Source organism: Aristolochia californica, unplaced genomic scaffold, assembly GCF_029961685.1.
Source record: "Aristolochia californica isolate CCGP_79_NKW_82.1479 unplaced genomic scaffold, dmAriCali1.0.hap1 SCAF_10, whole genome shotgun sequence".
Lineage (NCBI taxonomy): Eukaryota > Viridiplantae > Streptophyta > Magnoliopsida > Piperales > Aristolochiaceae > Aristolochia > Aristolochia californica.
In genome coordinates this window covers 35,370,947-35,391,929 of record NW_027181771.1, presented here as the reverse complement: position 1 = coordinate 35,391,929, position 20,983 = coordinate 35,370,947, and the positions used below count along the sequence as shown (strand labels likewise).

The window sequence follows — 20,983 nt, the reverse complement described above, 5'->3', positions numbered from 1 at the left end:
GGCATTCCAGCAACTTCGTTCTAACTACGAACAACCGTTCTTTCCGAATTACGAAAAAGCCAAAGGTGTTTGCCCACTTATTTTTCTTTGGGCGGTAATCGCCTTTGCTTCAATCGGATTGGATTTGGATGTAAGGTAAGAACAAGACAACCAACCCCACTGAAGCAAACGTGCAGGGCCTCCAACATCCTTCTTTTGGAATGAGTTATGAGTCAATTGTGGAACGGACTCGTGGAACTCACTTTCTTGTTTCTCGTCATTGTCGGCCGCCAAACCTCATTTAATCTCTATAATTAATTGATCCGTCGTCTCCCCAACATTAATCACATCCGTGGTCCCACCAAATTATAAATCCTTGATGACAATAATTTAGATCCTCTTATCGAAAAGTGTTGTATCTACGGCTCATGATTTTTCTGAAAATCTTAACTAAAATTATTAATTACTATTTAACCGTTAATTTTCTTTTCTCCTTGCAGAGTCTCTCGCGTTAGGAAGTTCACTGCCTTCCTATTTCCCCTTTGTCGTCTCCCTCTCGAATCGCGGTTTCTGAGTTTTCTCCTGTATTTTCATATCTATAGATCCAGCGAGGGGGATTCTCATCTCGTGCCATGGGATTCCTCGACAATTTCTCAAACCTTGCTCCAGAAATTGCATCGACATCGGCATTCGTCTGTCTGGTGAGCATTTTTAGTTCGAACTTGATTACTGCGAGATCCGGTGCTTCTAGTTCTTTGGTATTAATAGAATTAATAGTTTTTTTTTTCTATAGAAGAGTGATAATGTTTTGTTAAAGTAATCTATGAGATCTCTTTTTGAATGTCTAAAACACCTGAACCTCGAAATGGAAAGATGTACTTTTTACTGTCGCCTTCCTTTTCGTTGCTGAAAGGTGCAATCTTGTTTGAAATGAAACAACAAGGGCTAAATTGAGTAATCTTTCGTTGCTGAAAGATGTGATCTGTATCTGTTTTTCAGAAGTTCTTTGGTTTGGTTGCTACGTTGGTTATTGGTTGAGGAGCTGGTTTATCGACTATTACTTGTTATGGAAGACTAATGAGCTACTTTCGGCATTTTTCAGGATAAGTTTGCGAAGATGTTAGCGGACGGCGCAAGCTGTAGACTTGAACAGAAACTTTAGGTGATTGGAACTGAACTGGGTTTTCAACTTGATCGTGCTATTGCTCTTTATTATTATGCAATTCTGCTATTCTTGACTGCAGCTTTTGTGGACATTTTTATGTTACTGGAAGAAAAGGGGATTTAAATCCTTCAATCTTGTTAACATTTTGGAATCCTTTCCTCTCAGAAGACTCCTGGCTTCGGGTAAATGATCATGGTCCTTCGGAAGGGGCCACTTTGGCACTCTTAGTGGTAGCGCCTTGCTCATATTCCAATTGGCGTCTGTTTTTTGCTGCGGTTAATTCCTGCTTCGGAAGGTTGAGGACATTGCGTGTAGAGAGGAATTCAGAGTTGTTCAAAAATTATTGTTACTTTAAGTAATCTGGAGAGGCATGAGGAGAAATGGAAATCCTCATCTGGGCAGAGCGTTTAGTGATAGAAGATGGTTAATGCCTTTCCTCTCGAGTCTGCTTGTTTCATTTACCCTGGCCTTGGCAGCTGCTTTTGGGTTATTCCCCTCATATGGTGGTGATTCTTTGTCCTTAGACTTTATTTCCTTTGCTAGCTCGGAGGACTCTACCAGGTTCTTTGTGGAATCAGATTTGAGGAAACCCCTGGAACAACATAGATTTTCTAAGTTGGAAGCACCACGGATTGCTTATTTGATTTCTGGGACGAAGGGTGACAGTCATAGAATTAGGAGGACTTTGCTGGCTATTTATCATCCAAGAAATCAATATCTTCTCCACATGGACCTTGAGGCTCCTCCCAGAGAAAGGTTAGAGTTGATAATGTTTGTGAAGGGTGATCCCACATTTTGTGAAGTGGATAATGTACGAGTTATGGCCCAAGCCAACTTGGTAACATATAAAGGTTCCACAATGGTTGCTTGTACTCTTCAAGCTATAGCTATTTTGCTCAAGGAGAGTGCTGATTGGGACTGGTTTATAAACCTTAGTGCCTCGGATTATCCTCTTGTCACACAAGACGGTGAGTGCCTCCCTTGACCTTTTTGATCCACTCGTGGCTTGCATACACAGTCTGCATTTCCGGTAGCGTTATTCTTTTCCTCTTTCTTTGTTATTCTTAGCTGAAAAGCATACGACTTAGTTTATGGAACGATAACAGGAGACATGATAATGTGGGTTTCCTTTCTTTACATCTTGTTTTCTCTATGTTTTTTTAGTACATATTTCTTGAAATTGGTGGAATCATGCCAGAACCATGAAACATCCTGTTTGACATTTAATCTTAGTGGTTGATTGTTGTGTAGATCTGCTTCATGCTCTCTCACCTTTGCCAAGGGATCTCAATTTTATAGAACATACACGAAATATTGGATGGAAGGAGTAAGTGAACTGCAGAATTTGGAAATGCCCATCCTTTTCTACTCTTTCAAAGGTTTTCTGCACTGCATCTGTCTAGCTTTGCAGGAGTTTTACTTCGATCTCTCTTTGCAGGAACCAGAGAGCAAAACCAATCATTGTTGATCCTGGTCTCTACTTGTCCAAAAAGAGTGATATTTTCTGGAGTAATTCCCGAAGGGAGCTACCAACATCTTTTAAGTTATTTACAGGTAGGTACTGCTCAGTTTTTTATGATAAAATACTCTTTTAATGGTCATGAAACAAAAATACAGCTGTAAAAGATTACTCTTTGCCTTGCCTATTATTTCTGTTTTATTTTATTAGAGGTTTGTATCATTTAATTGCCTCACTTAATGTGATAATTGCATTCCATTTTTCTGTGTTTCAGGATCAGCATGGGTAATGCTCACTAGGTCTTTCCTTGAGTATTGCATATGGGGCTGGGACAATCTTCCCCGCACTCTCTTAATGTACTACACAAATTTTATATCGTCTGCAGAAGGGTACTTCCACACAGTTATTTGCAATTCACCTGCATTCCGCAACACCACAGTGAGCCATGACCTACATTACATTGCTTGGGATAACCCTCCCAAACAGCACCCTCTCTCATTATCTGTTAAATATTTTGATAAAATGGTCAAAAGTGGAGCTCCTTTTGCCAGGAAATTTGAGAAGGATGATCCAGTCCTGGATAAAATTGATAAAGAGCTATTGGGTCGAGCGGATGGTCAGTTTGCTCGTGGAGGCTGGTGCATTGGGAGCCAGGGAAATGGTTCTGATCCTTGCTCTGCAAGAGGTAATGATTCAGTGTTTTTGCCTGGGCCAGGTGCTGAGAGATTGCAACTACTGTTTCAAAAGCTGTTCTCCGAAGATTTTCCCGGTCGGAATTGTTCTTTGTAACAGTAACATGTCATGAATATATGTGCATAGCTTCTGTTTTCAATGTCTTTGCTGTAATTGTACACCTCACGACTCTGCTGTGGCCTTTTAGTAACGGTAGAGTGTATACTCAGATATTGAATCGAAATGCAATTTATACCTCAAACAATTCCTTCTCAACGGCCTCCTTCAAAATGTTCCGCTCTTAACAGAGGCATCCGTTTTTATTTGTGTCACAAATTTGCACGATTGAATAAGACCAAATGACCCCATAAACCAAAACCAAGCACAAATGAGCAAAACTAAGTCTAGAACAGGGTCCGCAAAGAAAAGGCTGCCTACCTGTGTCTGGCAAGAGGTAGCTTGAACGTTGAAAACACTGTTGCAATTGCTAGATTCTCTCCCACTTGGTTTATGATCTCTCCACTCCCAACTTGGCAACTCATACCACAGTTATGGCATTTTCTGTCTGTTAAGGTTTCAAGTTCAGCGTCTCATTAGTCCAGGAGCTAAGAAAAGTAAAAGAAATGAAGAAAGAACGCAACCTACAAAACGGTCTCTCCAACCTTCCAGTTTTACTGAAGTGCACTGAGATTTTCCATTGTTCAGAACACAAGTTAATATGAGATAGTGAAAACGATCAAAGCAAACGAATCAGCAAGTTGCTAATAGTAGTTGGTTTAAACAATAAACTCAGTTTACAGCGCCTTCATCCATAGCTGATTTACAAATTCTTATCCTCCCCATTAATCAACTGCTTCAAGTTTCAACTAAGAGAGTGGGCTCTGAGAGGAAGGACAGCAACATCTGCTAATGTTGACACAGTTGAAATTGGTTTTGTCAAGTGTAGAAATGCTGTCCCTTCAAATACTTGTCAATAATAATTTCTTGTGAAAAATCTGTTCAAGTATCCTTGGCCAACAGCTAAACCCTCCATTCTTGCTAGCCGCTAACTTCAAGCTGCACCTGATCAGCTCCAATTCTTTGGGGATCAACAAATTACAGGCCAACTCAATTGAGTCATCACCATGGGCAAGTGCCAGAGCTTACACTGATTCCAGACCAATTCCACTCCCGCTCACTTCTCTAGATTTCTTATGAACTGTAGCTAAATTGGAAGACTAAACAGGCAGTTTGTAGTTACCAAACCAGTTAGTTGTACCTATCTCGACAACTGCAGATTGAGCCACTTGCACAGGACCGGCATCTGGCTGCAGAGGCAAGCGCCTCGATTTGGGCCCACCTGCCCAATAGTTTCCTACAGAACTAGGCTTGAAATAGCCAAGCTGTCTTCTAATCGAATCAAGACTTCGTCCTTGTTCACGGGCAGCAACACACAGCAAGGTAGGGACTGCAGAATGTGAACACAGTAGCATTTCGATCTTCAAATCAATATACAGAGCAGAAACCTACTCATTGGATCCCATATTGTTGAATCTAAACCACTACATGGTAGCCTACTCTCCTGTCCTCATCAAAATTTGGAGATCAAATATTCCAGTATAAGTTACCGATAGCTAAATAACTGCATGTCAAAGAATAGTGGTACAATTGCCTATTTTAAAAACCAATATGTCTTCTATTCTAGTATATATGTCCATCAATTTTGGCCATAAACTAGGAAAATTTGAGCCAAATTATTCATGCAATGAGACACCAGAATGATTCATTTAGGCAAGGCTCCAGTAGATCATTGAAGTGCAAACCTTGCTTGAAGAAGTCAGACCTTGAAGCCTGTAGCCAATATCACCAGCCACCGATGTGGCAAGCTGAGCCACTTGCTCTAATGACGCTTGAGACAAAGGGTGAAAGTAAATGTGACCAACAACTCCCAAGGCATGGATGAGTCCCAAAGTGCAATTCAAGATTTAGAGCTTCAAGTGCTGATTTAACCTTGGCAAATACAACTTTTGGCAAGGGAGTAACATCTCAGGAAGGGTTTTGGGAGTAATGGGATACAAGTGTGTAACCAACTCTATTGTAAACCTCATCCTTGAACTTGTTGACTATGACGACTTCAGGATATAGCTTGGCTGCCTGCTCTATCAAGTCCAGGTTACACCTGTTTCGAATTTCAGATATGCAGAAGTTTGCAACAGGCAAGCATCATCTTAATCATCCTTGGCCTGCTTCACACTTGTCCAATCTGCACAAGAGAGCAATGCCACTCGGTGATAAGAGATCTCTGCCTTAAAATTTGATATGTGGGTTAGTGATAAAGCTAAAGAATTCCAACTCTACATATGTTTCTACAAGTAACCTTTCTAATAATTTCTAGTTCAGTTTTGTTTTTTTGTTTTTTTGTTTTTTTGGGAGTGCCGTGAGATTTTTATCAAACGCTAAAGAGAGGAAACAAATAAACATGCAAAAAGTGACAGGAAAAAGAAAAGATAAAGAACAAAGAAAAGAAAAAAATACAGCTAGAATCAATGAAATAAAGCTTTTGATTTCTAGTTTTTACTCAGTGCCTTTAATTCCTTTTATAAGCGAGAAGATAAAATATGTCTTCACAGACCTATCCACATAAAGGTCATAGAAACCAATACAACACAGTTTAAGACACCATTTAACTGTTCAAAATTTCATAGGGTAAGCATGTTTAACTAGTTAAGAAAAAAACAAGTTTAGTTTGCTTTAAGATCAATTTTTGTAATTTTTGTGCAACAATAGTTGCAAAGTAATTGCAGCATGACCATGCACAAATACTGTAGAAAATAACTACACCATAAACTGGTAAAGATAATATTGTTTTTTATTTGAAGCAGGAAACATCACATGATAATTTACACAATATCTAAAATTTGACATAAAAAACCCCAGTTCCCGTTAAAATTCAATCTCCTTCACGTCTGCTGATTTTGGGTATCCTAGGTAATCCAACTTCACCACTAATGTTGCAGTAATTGCCCAAAACTTCAACATCTAATTTAAAACTGTTGCTGCTGAAGTGCTGGACATGGGTTGGGATAATATTAAGACTGAATCAGAAGAGACCAGTTTAAAAAATGTAAGGTCTGACAGAATTTCAAGGTCTTGTTAGAGCTCTAGCAGGAAATGTCCAACCCGCGAAAATTGGAAATTAGTTTCCAGAAAATGAGTTTCCAGGATATTTATAAGCTGCAACACTTTTAATATTCACTAGGACATTCCCAGGAAATTTATCCAATTTTTTATTTTAAATAAAATTTATTAAGAAGAAAAAGGTTTAAATTTACGTAATCTCCTTACAAAATGTAAAAGATACCAAAATAAATATCCCCTTAGAAAGTAAAAAATTCCCTAGTTAAACTTTCTTTTTAACACAGATAAAGTATTAAAATGAGTAGAGTAATTTGATTAAAAGATAGAAATTTGAACTTGTTTATCACACGATTACAGCTGTATAATAGGCTTTTAGACAAAAATCAAACCTAGGAAATAGTCTAAAGAACATGAAAAGAATAACTTCAAAAGTTTTAGGCCCCGTTAGTGCCCCTTGTTGAAAATTTATATCCCTGGAAAAGCTAGAAATGATTTTCCTATGATACACATTTCCAAGAAACCTTAAAATAAAATCCTATTAGTGCTTTACAAGGAAATTACATGATTTTTTTTTTTAAATATACCTGTTAGTGCCTTTTCCAAAGAAATAAATAAAAAACTAATAATCCATCTCTATATCCGATAAATTTTCAAAAAAATAAATTATCAAATACAAAATTGCCATGAAAAATTGCCTAGTGCTGAAAGTATTACAACATCAATTGTCAAATACTCTTATTCAAAAAAAATTCATATGGTTTTTTGGTCAATATTGGCTGGAAAATCTAACCTGACAAATTATATGATTTTCCTGGTAAGAATTTTCAGTTAGAAAAGTATTTCTAAGAAATATGAGGTACTAATGGATCTTGGAAACGTATTTCTACTAGAAATGTTTTTCCAATATTTCCAGGATGAGGCACTAAGAGGGCCTTAGAATATTTAGAAGTTTGGTGGATTAGTCTTTAAAAGATCAAAGTTTCAGAATCAATAGGCGGATGCACTTCACTATTTTCAAAATTTTCAGCCTTGTCTGCAGGTAGAGTCAGTTCTCTTTTGTCTTAAATAAACCTACGTTAGCGTCTCCTTTCCCACTTTTGATCTCGTATACAGTGCTGCTATTCTAGAACATTTTCCAAACTCATTATTACACTCATGAGGGCCCCCACTTCTATGCCATTATTTTGTTTTACTGCGGTTGTCTTGGTCACCCAAGACATTAAAATCAAATCAAAATACTTCTGATTAACCCAACTGGCCATTTCCGTTTCTCAGTCTATCTCAGGCATTTCATTTTTAATACGAACAGAAAGATATAATGAAAGCAATAAAAAACTTAAAAGTAGAACTCATCAAACTATTCACAAAGACAAAGAAGATAGAGACAAGAGCAATTGAACTAAACAAACAAAGAAGGGAGCAAGACAAAACTGTAAACAGAAGAGAAGGAAACATAGGTGCACCTACATTTGTTGGCTTGGCTTAGTAAAGAAGGTTGAAATGCAGAGAGTCTCACATTGAACTACACAGGGAGGGCAGTTTCATTTGTCCTCGTTTCTACACTTTGACTCTTCCGACTTGGTCAAGGGTTGGGATACCCTGGCAGATTCAGTTATGCAAGAGGCTAAATTAAATAGATATTGCTCTCATTTTTCCTCATTTTCTCAAAAGAAGACTAGCAATATGCTCTTAGCATCGGAGGTAGATAATGTAAGGAGAAAAAAATCCAACGAAAGTAAACGGAAGAAGAAAGGAGGGAAAAAAAAGTGACGCAGGGAGAGAAGAAGATTAGTAAAAGAAAAAACACGGAAGAAGGAAGAAGATAAAAATAGATGAAGAAGAGATAGAAGATGAGAACAGAGGAAAATACATTCTGTTGGAATCGATCGAGACGGAACAAGCAACCTGCGGACTTAGAATGGGAGCTGGCGGGAAGGTAAAGAAAACAGTGGCAGCCTTCTTTCCTGTTCATAAGAGAAGACGCTCAGAACAGATAAAGGACAGATTTTTTTGCGGACAGTCTGATGCTACTTACGGTGGACAAATCGACCGACTCATAGAAGGGCAAGTCTGGTCATATTGGTGTTTCTCAGGGGTAAAAACATAGTTGTACTAATCAGAAGTTTGTATGTAGCTTCCTTTTTCCATCCGCATGGGAAAGCTGACAATTAATAAATACACAGTACTGCAGTCCTATTTCTTCCGCTCCTATCTAAAACAGCTCCTCGTCTGATCACACTTCTGAGTTTCTGTAAGTGATGTTTCTCCTCCTGTTTCTGTTTCAGTCCTGGTAGAAACTGTATTATTGGGGAGAAGTTCCATTTCTAGTATTCTTTGATGAATGTAAATTGCTGAAAATTCATCGAGCTTCCATTTGCATATGGATTATTGATCTGTTTGTGATTCAGATAAAGAATTGGTATTGTAGTTTGTTTGTGCCTTTGAACTGTACCACTTCAAAACGTAAGGGTTGGTTATCTGTTTTCCAGTTTTCACGGAAGATCGTATATTGTTTTTCGCATGAATCATTGCTCAAGCCCTGCTTGTCGCGTCGTTAGTTTTTTCTCTTTTGGGGGTTTGATTGTGTGGATGCTACTCCATTTGATTTGCCTTCCATAAGTCTTCTGGATATTTGAAATTCGTTGCTTTTGTATCTCCTTTCGGTAGGACTAACTAGCTATGTGTTGGTTCTCGTCCGTTCTGTCTGAAAATCTTCTGGGGTATTTGTTTATTTCAACAAAAGTTGGGAAGTTGAGTTGGTTATTGCGGGATTCTTGCTTGATTTATGGAGGTGAAATTTTGCAAGTTAGCATTCGCAGTGTATGATTAGTGGAAAGTTTGCTTATTGTAATAAATGTTTGAATTAAAGTGCTGAAATATAAAGGCATTCATTTCTGTTGATAAGTGATAACTTTGACTCTTTTCCGTAGACACTTCCTCACCATTTCCATGGACCTGCTACACTCACTACAGGGAGAGGAGAAACGTGATTAACCTAAGAAACTACAAAGTACTCATTGTAGGAGAGCTTCTTATAATTGTTGGCTGATGGTTCAATGATACTTCATAATTGATTTTTACATGTGTTTGATGTTTTAACCTAAATATGAAATTGGTTCATGATTTTATTTTTGCAATGAAGCAAAAAGTGACTGCTAAACACAAAGCCTTAGCAAGAGAAGCTCCTTAGCTTATGAATCTCCAGTTCAGCTGCATTTGGATTACTTGATTTAAAAGATTAGAATTATATATATATATATATATTTCCACATGCTGCTGAATACCAATGTTCTTTGCTCCAGGTGCTGCCTCTATATGTTCCTGTCACCTGCTAAAAATGGATTTAGCAACAATGGATCGACAAACTCTCACCCTGCTTGGAGCAGGTGGCTGTGTTATGCTGACGATGCATTTTACATTCCAGCTGGTGTCGCAGCATCTTTTCTACTGGAAAAACCCAAAGGAGCAAAAGGCCATTCTTATCATCATTCTCATGGCTCCATTGTATGCCCTCGACTCTTTTGTTGGATTCGTTGATATTCAGGGAAGCAAAGCTTTTTTCACATTCTTGGATTCAGTGAAGGAGTGTTATGAAGCTCTGGTTAGTTCATTTTGAAATATCTAACAAGATCCTACTTTCACAGATTATAAATGACTTTTACTAGTGAATGTTTCTCTTTCCATTGGCAGGTGATTGCTAAGTTCCTGGCCTTGATGTACAGTTACTTGAACATATCTATTAGTAAAAACATTGTCCCAGACAATATCAAAGGAAGAGAAATACACCATAGCTTTCCAATGACACTTTTTCAGGTTGGGTATAATATGATTTTTTTGATTGGGATGTATTTTACCACCTGAAAACATTTTTCTGTGTTCACTAATAATAAAAAATAATAGCATCGGTATAAATGAAATTGTTTCACATACTGTCTCTAGTTCGTGTTTTTTGGATGTCAATTATTTACATAGACGTGTTTATGGAGATAATTTGAAAACCAATGTGTATGAAAATTGGCTGTGGTTGGGTGAAATTGTTTCTTGTATCCAATTATAGAATTTTCGCCTTTGAGCTAATGTGCATCTCATCAGAAAGACCTCAGAAAAAGTTCCTCTTACTCTTTGCTCACCTAGAAGTGGCTCAATTTGTTTAACTATTGCTGTTTCTAAATTCTTGTGACCTATTAGTAGTTGACCCAGCATAATTGCATTAACGATGATTTACTTTATTGTTTCCTTATGTAACTAAATACCTTTTAAGGCTAGCTGACCCCCACATTGTTGTAATGCTTGCCTGATTGTTATCTCTTATGGCTCCTGAATTTGTTTGTTAACCTATTTTTTATTCCTTATCAGAGAAGCGGTTTCACACAAATAGATTTTGGATTGCAAAAGCAAATTTTCATATAAGAAACTAATCTTTCAATTTCTAGCTGTTATTTCATCACCTTCAATATCTTACTATCATTGCTTCCAGCTGCAAAACTTCATTCTAGACTGATAATTCTATAATGTTATTGCCTATTTTACATGAAGAAGCTTGTCTAGATACGTATTTCTGTAACTGCAGCCTCGCATAGTGCGCCTGGATCACCATACGTTGAAACTGCTCAAGTATTGGACATGGCAGTTTGTCGTCATCCGACCAATCTGCTCTATTTTCATGATTGTGCTTCAACTTTTAGGGTTATACACTACTTGGATCAGCTGGACATTCACCATTATATTGAATATCTCCGTCTCCCTAGCACTATATTCTCTTGTTGCCTTCTATCATGTTTTTGCAAAGGAGCTGGCACCTCACAAACCTCTATCAAAATTCTTGTGCATCAAAGGAATTGTGTTCTTCTGTTTCTGGCAGGTAAGAGAGATCATCTCATCAATTGCTGAGTTATCATCTTCTCGATTACTATCAACTATTCTTTATAAACTATAACAATCATAATCATGTATCAGTCGGCATCCTGGGAAAAACTCTTAACGGACTTTTGGAATTCATTGCAGGGAATTGTGCTTGAAATCCTAGCAGCAGCTGGAATAATCCGATCCCATCACTTCTGGTTAGATGTTGAGCACATCCAGGAAGCTCTGCAAAACGTCCTCGTGTGTTTAGAGATGGTTATCTTCTCCGTGATTCAGCAGTATGCATACCATGTTGCGCCCTACAGTGGGGATGTTGCTGCGAAGCTGAAATTGGATAAGAAGACTCAGTGATCTTTGGAATGAAGCTAAAAAAAACTATAATAGAGTAATATGTAGCAGTGATGCTAGAAGTATTGTATTAGTAGTTACTTCTCTAAAAACTCATCTTATCTCTATCTTTCATGGCAGTTTTTCACAACTACATAAGATATTTTCAGCAGAAAGATATGACACCTTCTGAGATGCTGCTGCCTGCTGCAATCTCGATTCAACTTGCTGATTCTCGTGTTTTTTTTCCCAGTTGATTTGGACGAATGTAGTAGAAACTACACCATCTCTTAGACTAAGGAAAAGATACAATTTTTATTGTAAAAGTACATATATTATGTAATTATTCATGAAATTTTGACATTTGAAAGTTATATTCTTATTTCTAACTATTTTCCCAATGTCCAAATGTTATATACAGAAAAGTAAGAAAAATCTCTTTTTATTTCAACTTTTAAAATATTTAAATTAGTTTTTGTCTCCACTAGTTTCAGTTTCGAGTAACCATGAATCTCCGGTCTCTACTTGGAACACACAAGTTTAAAAACAAAAACTTGGAATTGGAATAGAAAAAGGAATATTTTTTAGCACAAAATACAAGTTATTACGGATGATGAAACTGGGAAGCCACTAGTATCAGTGGAAGCTCGCGGCCTTCATTATTCGTTAACAGCCAAAAAACTCATCCGTTTTATCTCAACAAGCAAGGTTCTGGGGACATCTGCGGTCAGCCTACTGGCGTTCTCGGCAATCCAGCCTCCCATGATTTCTTCACTTATTACCCAAAAGCCCAGTTTCCGCAATCTCCTCTCTTTACAGTGGCAATGAGTACCCTCCAGGTTTTCATCAACGCGCCTCTTTACAGCAGAAGAAGCAGTCACGGGTGCGTGTTTCTCCCACAGATAAGCTGTTACTCTCTTCCAAGAAGTCGGTGCGGTTTTGGAAATGAGTTTAAGTGCAAGTTGAGAGCTCGGGAACGAAGAGGGTCATTTCTCAGGGAAAGAGAAGAAACTGGAAGAAGAGATAAGAGGATTGTTTTGGTGGGAGTTAATCGTGGGTTCAATTTTAATGGCGGCGGGGGCGGCAACTACAATAGTAATACTGCGAGGGTGCTGGGAAATCTAGCTCTGGCAATTGGGTTAACTTACCTTTCAGTGACAGGGCAGCTCGGTTGGGTTCTGGATGCAATTGTCTCCATCTGGGTAACCGTTGCATAATTTATTTATTTATTTATTGCCTAATTCGAGATAATCTAGTTACTTTCAGAAGCCATCTCGTTTTATTTGTTGGTGGAGTTTTCTCCGTCCAGTCAGTACTGTTTGTATTAAACTATTGTTTTTCCCTTTATTTGTCATTTCCGCCTTTGAAGCTGTTAGCTCCTTACATGATAGCTTTATGTGAAATTTATTGCTTCTGTTCCTTCACTGAAATTAAGGTTTATAGTTTCTGCAATCGCTTTCTTTGAAGTTGAGTTATTCATGTTCTTCTCGTATCTTCTCTGTCTTTCTGAGTTCGTTAAGGCTAGGCTGAGGGGTTCACTAACTGTTTGCTATGGGTTCTCAGTTTTTCTGATCACATAACATGCATATTAAACAGCTCATTGCGGTGCTTCTACCAATTATTGGACTGGCTGCTTTTCTGTGGTTTGCTGGACGAGATATGGTTCAAGACAGTGTAAGATTTCTTCTCCCATTGCTCCTTCTAGTATGTATAAATTGATTAGTGTGAATTAAAAGCCTTAAATTCCACGATTTTCATATTAGCTGTTTCTATTATTATTTAAAAGACTGATTGGTTCAGTTTCCAGTGGTTATTGATGATTTTAGTATTGCAAAACCTCCATCAACTTCTTGCTCTTACAAAAGGATCTTTCTTTAATTTGGACAGATCTGAAGGGGAGATGCATTGCTCTCCTCTTGTGTACGCTTCTCTATTGCTATAACTTTCTAGTGTTGATTTCCTACTCTGTTTTACCTTGTTGCAGTGCCCCAATTGTGGAAACGAGTTCCAAATTTTCAAGTAAGCTCATAGTAAATATAGGATCTTCAGTGTACTAGATTCTTACCTTTTCTTTCTTATCAGATTACAATCGACTTCATGATGATCTAACATTTTACAGATCTTCTTTGAAAGATGGCTTCCAAGTTTGTCCATTCTGTACTCAGCCTTTCTCAGGTGATTTCTTGTTGTTTTGCTATCAATCAGGCAAAGTTTCTCATGAGTTTTCTCTTTTCAACTTGACCTTCTGTGTGTGTTAGTAACTGAATGGCTGTTACAGCTGCTTTACCTCATTGGTAATATCAGAAAGATTCATACTGTTAGATGCCTATTCATCAAAAGTCTACTGGTTTAAAGATTTTCTCAAATGGTTCTATAAACTTATTTAATATAAGATAGCTACCTCCTTCAGCACAGTAGTGAAAATTTCACATTGTGAATACCTCCTTTTCGTTAAAAAAAGTGTCAGAACTTGGATCTTATTTGAGAGATTGAACTGAGTAGACTAAGGTAAAAGAAATTTTGAGAAGTCAAATTTTACATTATGCTCTTATCTAATTATCAAGACACAATACTATACTTGCATTACAATGGAAATGGCCTTATGAAAGATCTGTTGCTAAATCTTGTTACATCCTGGTGGTAAGTTCTAAGAAAGCTTTATGGGGCTGCAGTGCAGGACAACAAATTTGTGAGAGAATCTTCGAGTTTCTCTTCCAATAAGTCTGCAACATATGACCAAGCCTTCAATGGTTTTTCACCATTCACAGAGAAAGGTGAATCACTATTTTATGTCTATGTTTAGAAGTTAAACTTACTCTTTGAACATATTCTTCTATTTTTAAGTGATTCCTTTGATTAAAAATGAGGTGATGATCTCTTCGTCCAAAGTTAAATGCTCCAGAACTCTGAAGAGACACCAGTCATGGAATTTGCTGATTGATTTCTTTAGTTAATTTGACCTTTGCATCCTTGTAACAACAGGAAAATCATCATCTTCTGTTTCTGTTGTTGACATTGAAGCTGAAGTAAGGGATATCGATTGATCTCTATCACTATTGCTTTGTAAGAACTCTTGTCCTCATGTCGCTTTCTTTTACCTATTTATCTCCTAAAAATTTTGTTAAGACTAGTTCTCAGAGGATGCAATTCCACCTGCTGTATTACCATCCGTTTTTGTTCACCAAGGAGAACTAACACAAGGGGTACACTACATTATCATACTTGTTACTAATAAAAAATAACGAGACCCAGAAATGATCTCAAATATTGCTATTCATTACACAACTTTATGTCAAATACTTCTTTGAATTTCTCATATTAAATGTCCAAAACTTACCTTCTGGTTTACTTGCTAGTCCTTTGCTGCGTCTCTCAGTCACTGTTTCTGACACTGATCTCTTACGTACTGCAGAGTAATGGAGGGAACTCGAGGAAGGGTGAATCAGGTGACATAACTATCCCTCCCAATTTGTATCTGAACCCACCATACTGTATATTATACTTTGAAAATTCTGTAATATTTGTAAAGAAAGGAAAACTAGAGTTGTTATATTAATCACTGGTTTGAACTAGGTTTCCTATCTTGGTCATCTTTCTAGTTCATTTAAATTTTTTAGGCACTCCCTTCAGGTCTCTCGCCGTATCAAGCATGGGTTGCATCACTTTGTATCGCCCTGTAGTCATGCATCTAAATTGAAGCATTAAATGCACAAATTGATTATAGGATCTACTGTACTGCAGGCTGTGACCACACTTACGCTGGAAAAAAAAAAACTGTTCGGACGGTTGATTTTGCTTAAAATATTCAGTAGTTTGAGCAGAAAACAATCTCAAAATCGTCTTTCAGCAGGTGAATGATCATGGGAAAATGGAGTTACAGTTGTTGCAAATTAGTGGTTCCTTAGTACTTCGAATTGGCAGCGAAACTCGTAATCTAACGCTGCGAGTAAAAGTATCGTTCGTCTTCAATGTTATTCACTCCAACATGATAACAAAATTTTGTGTATTCTGATAAGGTCATTCAAACCATTGATATCAAAATTTCGACTTCTAGTTTGAAATCTCTCATTCTCTCGTCATTGCTGAAGGACCTAATCACCTGCAATGGTACGGAAAGGCTTTGGCAGATGGGACGTATATTAATTTTAATATTTTATTTTTAAAAAATTTAATGGCTGCATCATCTTTTCTTTCTCAGAATTTGAAACTTAGCTAATTACGATCACTTTGTTAATCTTTTTCTTTCCATCAAAATTCTGAATTTAGGTAAGAGCCACAAGTGATTCCAATTGATTTTGAGGGTACTACTACTAGCATGGTTTTTTTTATCGGGAAAATACTCGTAGTTAACCTTTTGAACTTGAAATTTTTATTGCAATTGCATGCATGAAAAGAAATTTAATACTGCATGTCCTCAGGTGAAGCATAATTTAATCGTAGACAGTGCATATCCTTGATCTGCAAGTTTACAAAAAGCTTCGTAACTGTTGTCCTTAATGGAGATTGCAGAGCATTTTCATCAGATGAGCTGTGGAATACATTGCAACGCGAATCAAGCGAGAATTGAAGTAACATGAGCAGTCATTGCTGAATGCTTGCAGTTCCAGTAAAGCGTTATGCTTAGACCTTGTGATCTCCGACGGGCGCCCCATTCTGCAGAAGTCTATATGAAGTGCTTCTTGACTAACAATGGCTTCCCCCTGAATCAAGGGCAACGCTTTTTAGGAGACCTACGTTCCCTTTTCTGGGCTTGAAGTCTTTCTGAAGTTTTCAGTTTATTATGAACGTTGATAGACTCTGTTACAAGGAAAACCATCTCCTAATGAAACAGTAAAAAACACGACTCCACGTTGAATGAGCATTTCTGCTAAAAGAGACTGTAAAAAGAAACGTTTCTTTGATGAAAAACCCAGGAGAAGGATTGCATGGATTCCCAGTCCAGTTGTCATCCCCGTTTTATTTATAATTGCATGCCGAGCTACACTTGTCATTCTCCTTCAAGAATTAGGAAATAGCAGCAGAAGAGCCCAAATTTAATATGCGAGCCAGAATCAGCGCTCTGACGCACTTATTCCGATGCTCCCCCACCTGCTTGCAGCCATTTCGACAATGCTACATGTGTTGCAGAGCGAGAGAGAGAGACTGGAAAAACCAGGCAAAGCTCATCTTTGTGTATCATTTAAGCCAGTGTATTCCTTTCTCTCTCTGAAGCAAAGCGGTTCGTTCTTTTCATATTTGTCTACAGAGGCGAGGGTGAGGTAAAGAAAGGTGGCATCGCAGGTTCTGCTGCAGAGACGGAAAGAAATGGCGGGAGTTGTTGGGTGGAGGAGCAGTAGCAACAACAGAAGCAGAGCTTATGGTATGATGTTGCTGCTGGCATTTGGGGCGGCCGTGTTTGGGGTGTTGATTCTCCACAAGCTTCGAGAGAGGAGACTCCTCAACATCCTCATCAAAGACAAGGATAGAGATATTCTCGCCCTTCAGCTTCTTCTCCGGGTATGTTCTATCTCAGGCACCCACTTGAGGCTCTTTATCTTCATCTTCTTCATACCCATCAAGTTACATCCTTGCTTCGGAAGGAATAGAGGGCTTTCGTCGATTCTCAGTTTCTCCTTCTTCTTGCCATCTTTGCACAGTTTTACCAGTCTCTGAAACTCTGAAACCTTGCGCATGTCTTGCTCTTCACACTCTCCGTTTTGTAGTTCTGACTTCTGTGTGGTTTGCGCTATTCAAACACAAATTTATATAGAAAGTATTTGAGTTGATTTACAGCTGCCAGATAATGTTTCATATAATCGATTCATACTCTGATTTCTCTCTTTAATTTCGGTATTGATTGACCGTATGTGCCAAGTTTTTCAAGCAAATTCAATCTTTCCTTTTGATCATCCGCAGAAAGAAAGGGATGCTTCCAAAGAATTAAGAATTAAATTCGAGGAGATGAAAGTGACGGCAGTCACGCTAAGGAACCAAAAGGCAGAGCTTACAAACCGGCTCGTGCAAATGCAGTCGATTACGGTTTCTCTCAGAGAAGAAATAAAATCTCTGGACGCAGCCTTGGAGGAAAAAGAAAACAAAATCAAAGTCCTTGAAGACAGGGAGAAAAACAAACCGAAGGAGGATATTCAAGCTCTTAAAGATGCCTTGACGCAGAAAGAAGCAGAAATAGAAGAGCTGAAGCAACGCCTGGCGAAGCAATTTAAAGTCCTCTCGGTCAGGCCTGACTACCCATCCCAAGCACTGGTCAATTTAACTGCAGGTAAAGAAGAAGGCGGACCATCGCAAGATGGGCAGGTGAGAAAGCCCATGGAATACCAAAATGGCGAAGGCTCAACAAAGGCAGTTGATGTTGGGGACGACAAAAATGAGGAGCACAGAGACCAAGAGCGACATTCTGTAGACAATGGCGTCTTGAACAGGAAAATTGAAAACTCTGGAAAACATGTGAAAGTGGAAGAAAGTGAGAGAGATGCTGCAGAGGAAGGATTGAACTTCGTCAGGTTGAATAATACAAAGTCGGAGAAGGTAAAGATCTCTAGTAATGATGGAGAATCACCGGTGAAGGTTGACGGTGGTAAGGAAGAGGAATTTTCTGGGGCTGCACAAATGCAAAAGCAGGAAAAGCATCAAAACGAAGAAGAAAGTGCGAATCCCGAACAGAGATCATCCAAATACTCTCAGAATGGTGTGGACTCCATGACGAGAGACAAAGGAGATCAGAAGAAGAAATCCAAGAGACGACGAGTTATCTCCATCGGAAACGAGTTGAAACTGTCTGTGAACCCTAATTTAAGCATGGGGAATGAAGGCCGATATCACAGTGGTCTTGGAAGCGAGAGAAAGAAAGCTAGTACCGGTAGTATTGACCTTGAGAAGCTGGAGAATCCACCTTCGACGGATACAGTTGGAAAGGGTGAGAAATTAGACGGTAAGAAGACAATAGCAGCTTTTGTGAAGGAGAAGGAATTAGACACGACTGGAACTTCTCAATATGAGAGAAGTTCAGAGAGTGCTAAGAATAGTGATAAGAACCCAGTAGGTGCAAATGGACTTGTTTTGGGATCAAACAGTGGGAAGTCACGAGAAGGAAACAATGTGACAATGAGAGATGAGGAGTTAACAGATCTTCCCAGAAGTTCACTTTCGGAGGTCCATGATCTGCAAAGAGTTAAACAGAAGAAGAAAAACCATCTGATATCTATCTAACAATGCTCATAGCTATGTACGTATGAATCCGTATAAGTTCTTAAATGCATAATTTAGAGCTAAAATGTCGTAAATCATTCACATAGCAGATGTAATCAGTGGCAGATTTAGAACTGATAGCCCCAGAAACAGAAACACATATACACTGCCTAAAATGTTACTTCGGGTGACTTTCTGAGATTCAAGAACTCGAAAATAAAAATACAATTTTGTTTTTCAATGCCGTAAAACAAAAAAACTCAGCTGTCATTCCAAATATCTGGGGAGGAAAAAACACTTCAAATCGATACCCTCATCGCTCGCCGGAGGCCTAAGAGAACGGAAGAATACGACAAAGGGGAAACAATAAATAAAGAACAAGCAGCGTCTCGTATCCAGAGACGCAATCACGCATGAATGGCAAGATCATTATTATATATCAAAATGAGCTGACCCAGACCAACTAATCAAATGTAAGCTGAGTTGACCGAGTCACGTGTAATTCTTGAGATTCACGCCTCCGCCAGTTCAAGGATCGTCAGCTTCGTAATTGCTCCCTCTCTGCTATTTCCACACGAAAATCCAATCGATTTCAGGTCTTCCTCGAACGTCTTTCTTCGAATCTGCTCTTGATTTTATTTTTCCTCAGGTTCATTCCTCCCTGTTTTATCCGGAAAGATTCATTTTTTCTGCCATGGAAGTCAAGCTCTGGAACGATAAGCGAGAGCGGGAGATGTACGACAATTTCGCGGATCTCTTTGCCATTATTAAAGCCACGGAGAAGCTCGAGAAGGCGTACGTCCGGGATATCGTGTCTTCCCAAGAGTACGAGCCCGAATGCCTCAAGCTCATTGCCCAATTTAAAACCCTGACATCCTCTCTCAAAGATTGGGTTCCTTCGATCGAGCGATTCGTAGAGACCTACAAAATGGATTGCCCAGCAGCGCTCAACCGCCTCCTCGTATCAGGGGTCCCTGCCACGATCGAGCACCGGACTTCGGCCTCGGCTTCCACCGCAACATCGGCCGCTACCGTGGCAGAATGCGTGCAGTATTTCATCACGGCTATGGACTCACTGAAGCTCAATATGGTTGCTGTTGATCAGGTCCATCCCCTGTTGTCGGATTTGTCGGCTTCATTGAACAAGCTTAGTATTCTGCCGCCGGATTATGAGGGGAAGGTAAAGATGAAGGAGTGGATTGGGAAGCTTTCTAAAATGGGAGCTGCCGACGAGCTGACAGAGCAGCAGGCTAGACAGCTTCATTTTGATCTAGAGTCTTCGTATAATTCGTTCATGGCTGCACTGCCCAATTTGGGTAATTGATTGTGGTATGTTTTGTAAATAAGCCCTATATTTATGAAACTTTTGTCAGAATTGATACGTCCTACCAGTTTCTTGCTAGTTTTGTGATTAAGTTTCCATATTTGACAGATGAAATAGAAAAATAAACTTTTTCTGATATCAATATTTCAGTCAATTAATGAAAACCTGGAAGCAGTATTTTACTCTTGACTCCATTACTGCTTTTTCTTGAGTTCATCTAGCACAGCAGTGGCTGAGAACCTCTGTGTGAATGCGAACTTGTCTTGGCCATTGATGACTGATCAATATTTCTATCTTCCTCTGAACACGTTGATGCAGTTGCATTAGGAAGGACATCAAACAAAAACATGACTTAGTCTAATTCTTTCATTACAACTCTTTTAAGTTACTCTCATTACATCTGCTGTTAGCATTGAAAACTTTTCCTATGTATTTCCTCCTTTTTGTGTTCTTTTTGCTGCTGTCAACAATCTAATTGAAAAAGTTTGAAAAGCTTTTACATCAATTCTTTGTTTGCATTTTGCCTTGAACAAATGCTCCAGTTTTTTAATCGGCTTATGGGATGGAAAGCTTCTTCTGATACTCCTTTCCGTGCCATTCATTTTGTTGCTGCTCAAGTTCAAAGGGATGTTAGAAGCTTCTCTTGATGTTGGAAACTTGGCCCGGTTTCTGTTTGCTCATGTTAATGATCTTGAGCTTACTATGAGCGTACTTGTCATATTTATCATGTATACTGTAGTTATTAATAGGATGAATTCATGAAAATTTAACAAGCATTATAAGAATCAATCCAGTTTTGCATGATGTTCACTGGATAAGATATTATATCAGGGAAAGTGGATTAGAAATTCGAATGATAAAGATTGAAGTCAAAAGGAGAATCACTATCCTG

The 20,983-nt window shown here is 38.5% G+C and overlaps 5 protein-coding genes across 7 annotated transcripts; all 5 read left to right on the top strand.

The window, feature by feature from the left end:
• The first annotated feature begins 500 nt into the window (after positions 1-500).
• On the top strand, positions 501-3,611 carry LOC137938511 (beta-glucuronosyltransferase GlcAT14A-like). 2 transcript variants are annotated; one of them, XM_068783471.1, is made up of 6 exons: positions 501-680; positions 1,082-1,141; positions 1,313-2,112; positions 2,396-2,471; positions 2,583-2,698; positions 2,878-3,611. In XM_068783471.1, the coding sequence occupies exons 3-6, from the start codon at positions 1,515-1,517 to the stop codon at positions 3,390-3,392; spliced, it is 1,305 nt and encodes a 434-aa protein (XP_068639572.1). In that variant the 5' UTR covers positions 501-680; positions 1,082-1,141; positions 1,313-1,514; the 3' UTR covers positions 3,393-3,611. The 2 variants fall into 2 exon arrangements, with proteins under 2 accessions (XP_068639572.1, XP_068639567.1); XM_068783466.1 differs by having other exon boundaries at positions 1,310-2,112.
• Positions 3,612-8,572: 4,961 nt separating this feature from the next.
• Positions 8,573-11,971, top strand: LOC137942636 (uncharacterized). Its single transcript, XM_068788361.1, has 5 exons — positions 8,573-8,643; positions 9,695-9,993; positions 10,083-10,205; positions 10,963-11,253; positions 11,397-11,971. Exons 2-5 carry the CDS (start codon positions 9,730-9,732, stop codon positions 11,604-11,606), a joined length of 888 nt encoding a protein of 295 aa, XP_068644462.1. The 5' UTR covers positions 8,573-8,643; positions 9,695-9,729; the 3' UTR covers positions 11,607-11,971.
• A 264-nt stretch (positions 11,972-12,235) lies between these two features.
• On the top strand, positions 12,236-15,595 carry LOC137942694 (uncharacterized). Of its 2 annotated transcripts, XR_011110580.1 has the most exons (8): positions 12,236-12,784; positions 13,179-13,256; positions 13,567-13,601; positions 13,702-13,757; positions 14,255-14,356; positions 14,565-14,645; positions 14,995-15,028; positions 15,324-15,595. XR_011110580.1 is itself a non-coding variant. In XM_068788427.1 (7 exons), exons 1-6 carry the CDS (start codon positions 12,407-12,409, stop codon positions 14,624-14,626), a joined length of 711 nt encoding a protein of 236 aa, XP_068644528.1. In that variant the 5' UTR covers positions 12,236-12,406; the 3' UTR covers positions 14,627-14,645; positions 14,995-15,138. The 2 variants fall into 2 exon arrangements, 1 of the variants encoding a protein (XP_068644528.1); XM_068788427.1 differs by lacking the exon at positions 15,324-15,595 and having other exon boundaries at positions 14,995-15,138.
• Positions 15,596-16,886: 1,291 nt separating this feature from the next.
• LOC137943208 (uncharacterized) lies at positions 16,887-18,788 on the top strand. The gene is made up of 2 exons (XM_068788898.1): positions 16,887-17,078; positions 17,478-18,788. The coding sequence occupies exons 1-2, from the start codon at positions 16,887-16,889 to the stop codon at positions 18,786-18,788; spliced, it is 1,503 nt and encodes a 500-aa protein (XP_068644999.1).
• A 497-nt stretch (positions 18,789-19,285) lies between these two features.
• Positions 19,286-20,251, top strand: LOC137942663 (vacuolar protein sorting-associated protein 28 homolog 1-like). The gene has a single exon (XM_068788392.1). The coding sequence runs from the start codon at positions 19,462-19,464 to the stop codon at positions 20,089-20,091; it is 630 nt and encodes a 209-aa protein (XP_068644493.1). The 5' UTR covers positions 19,286-19,461; the 3' UTR covers positions 20,092-20,251.
• Positions 20,252-20,983: the final 732 nt, after the last annotated feature.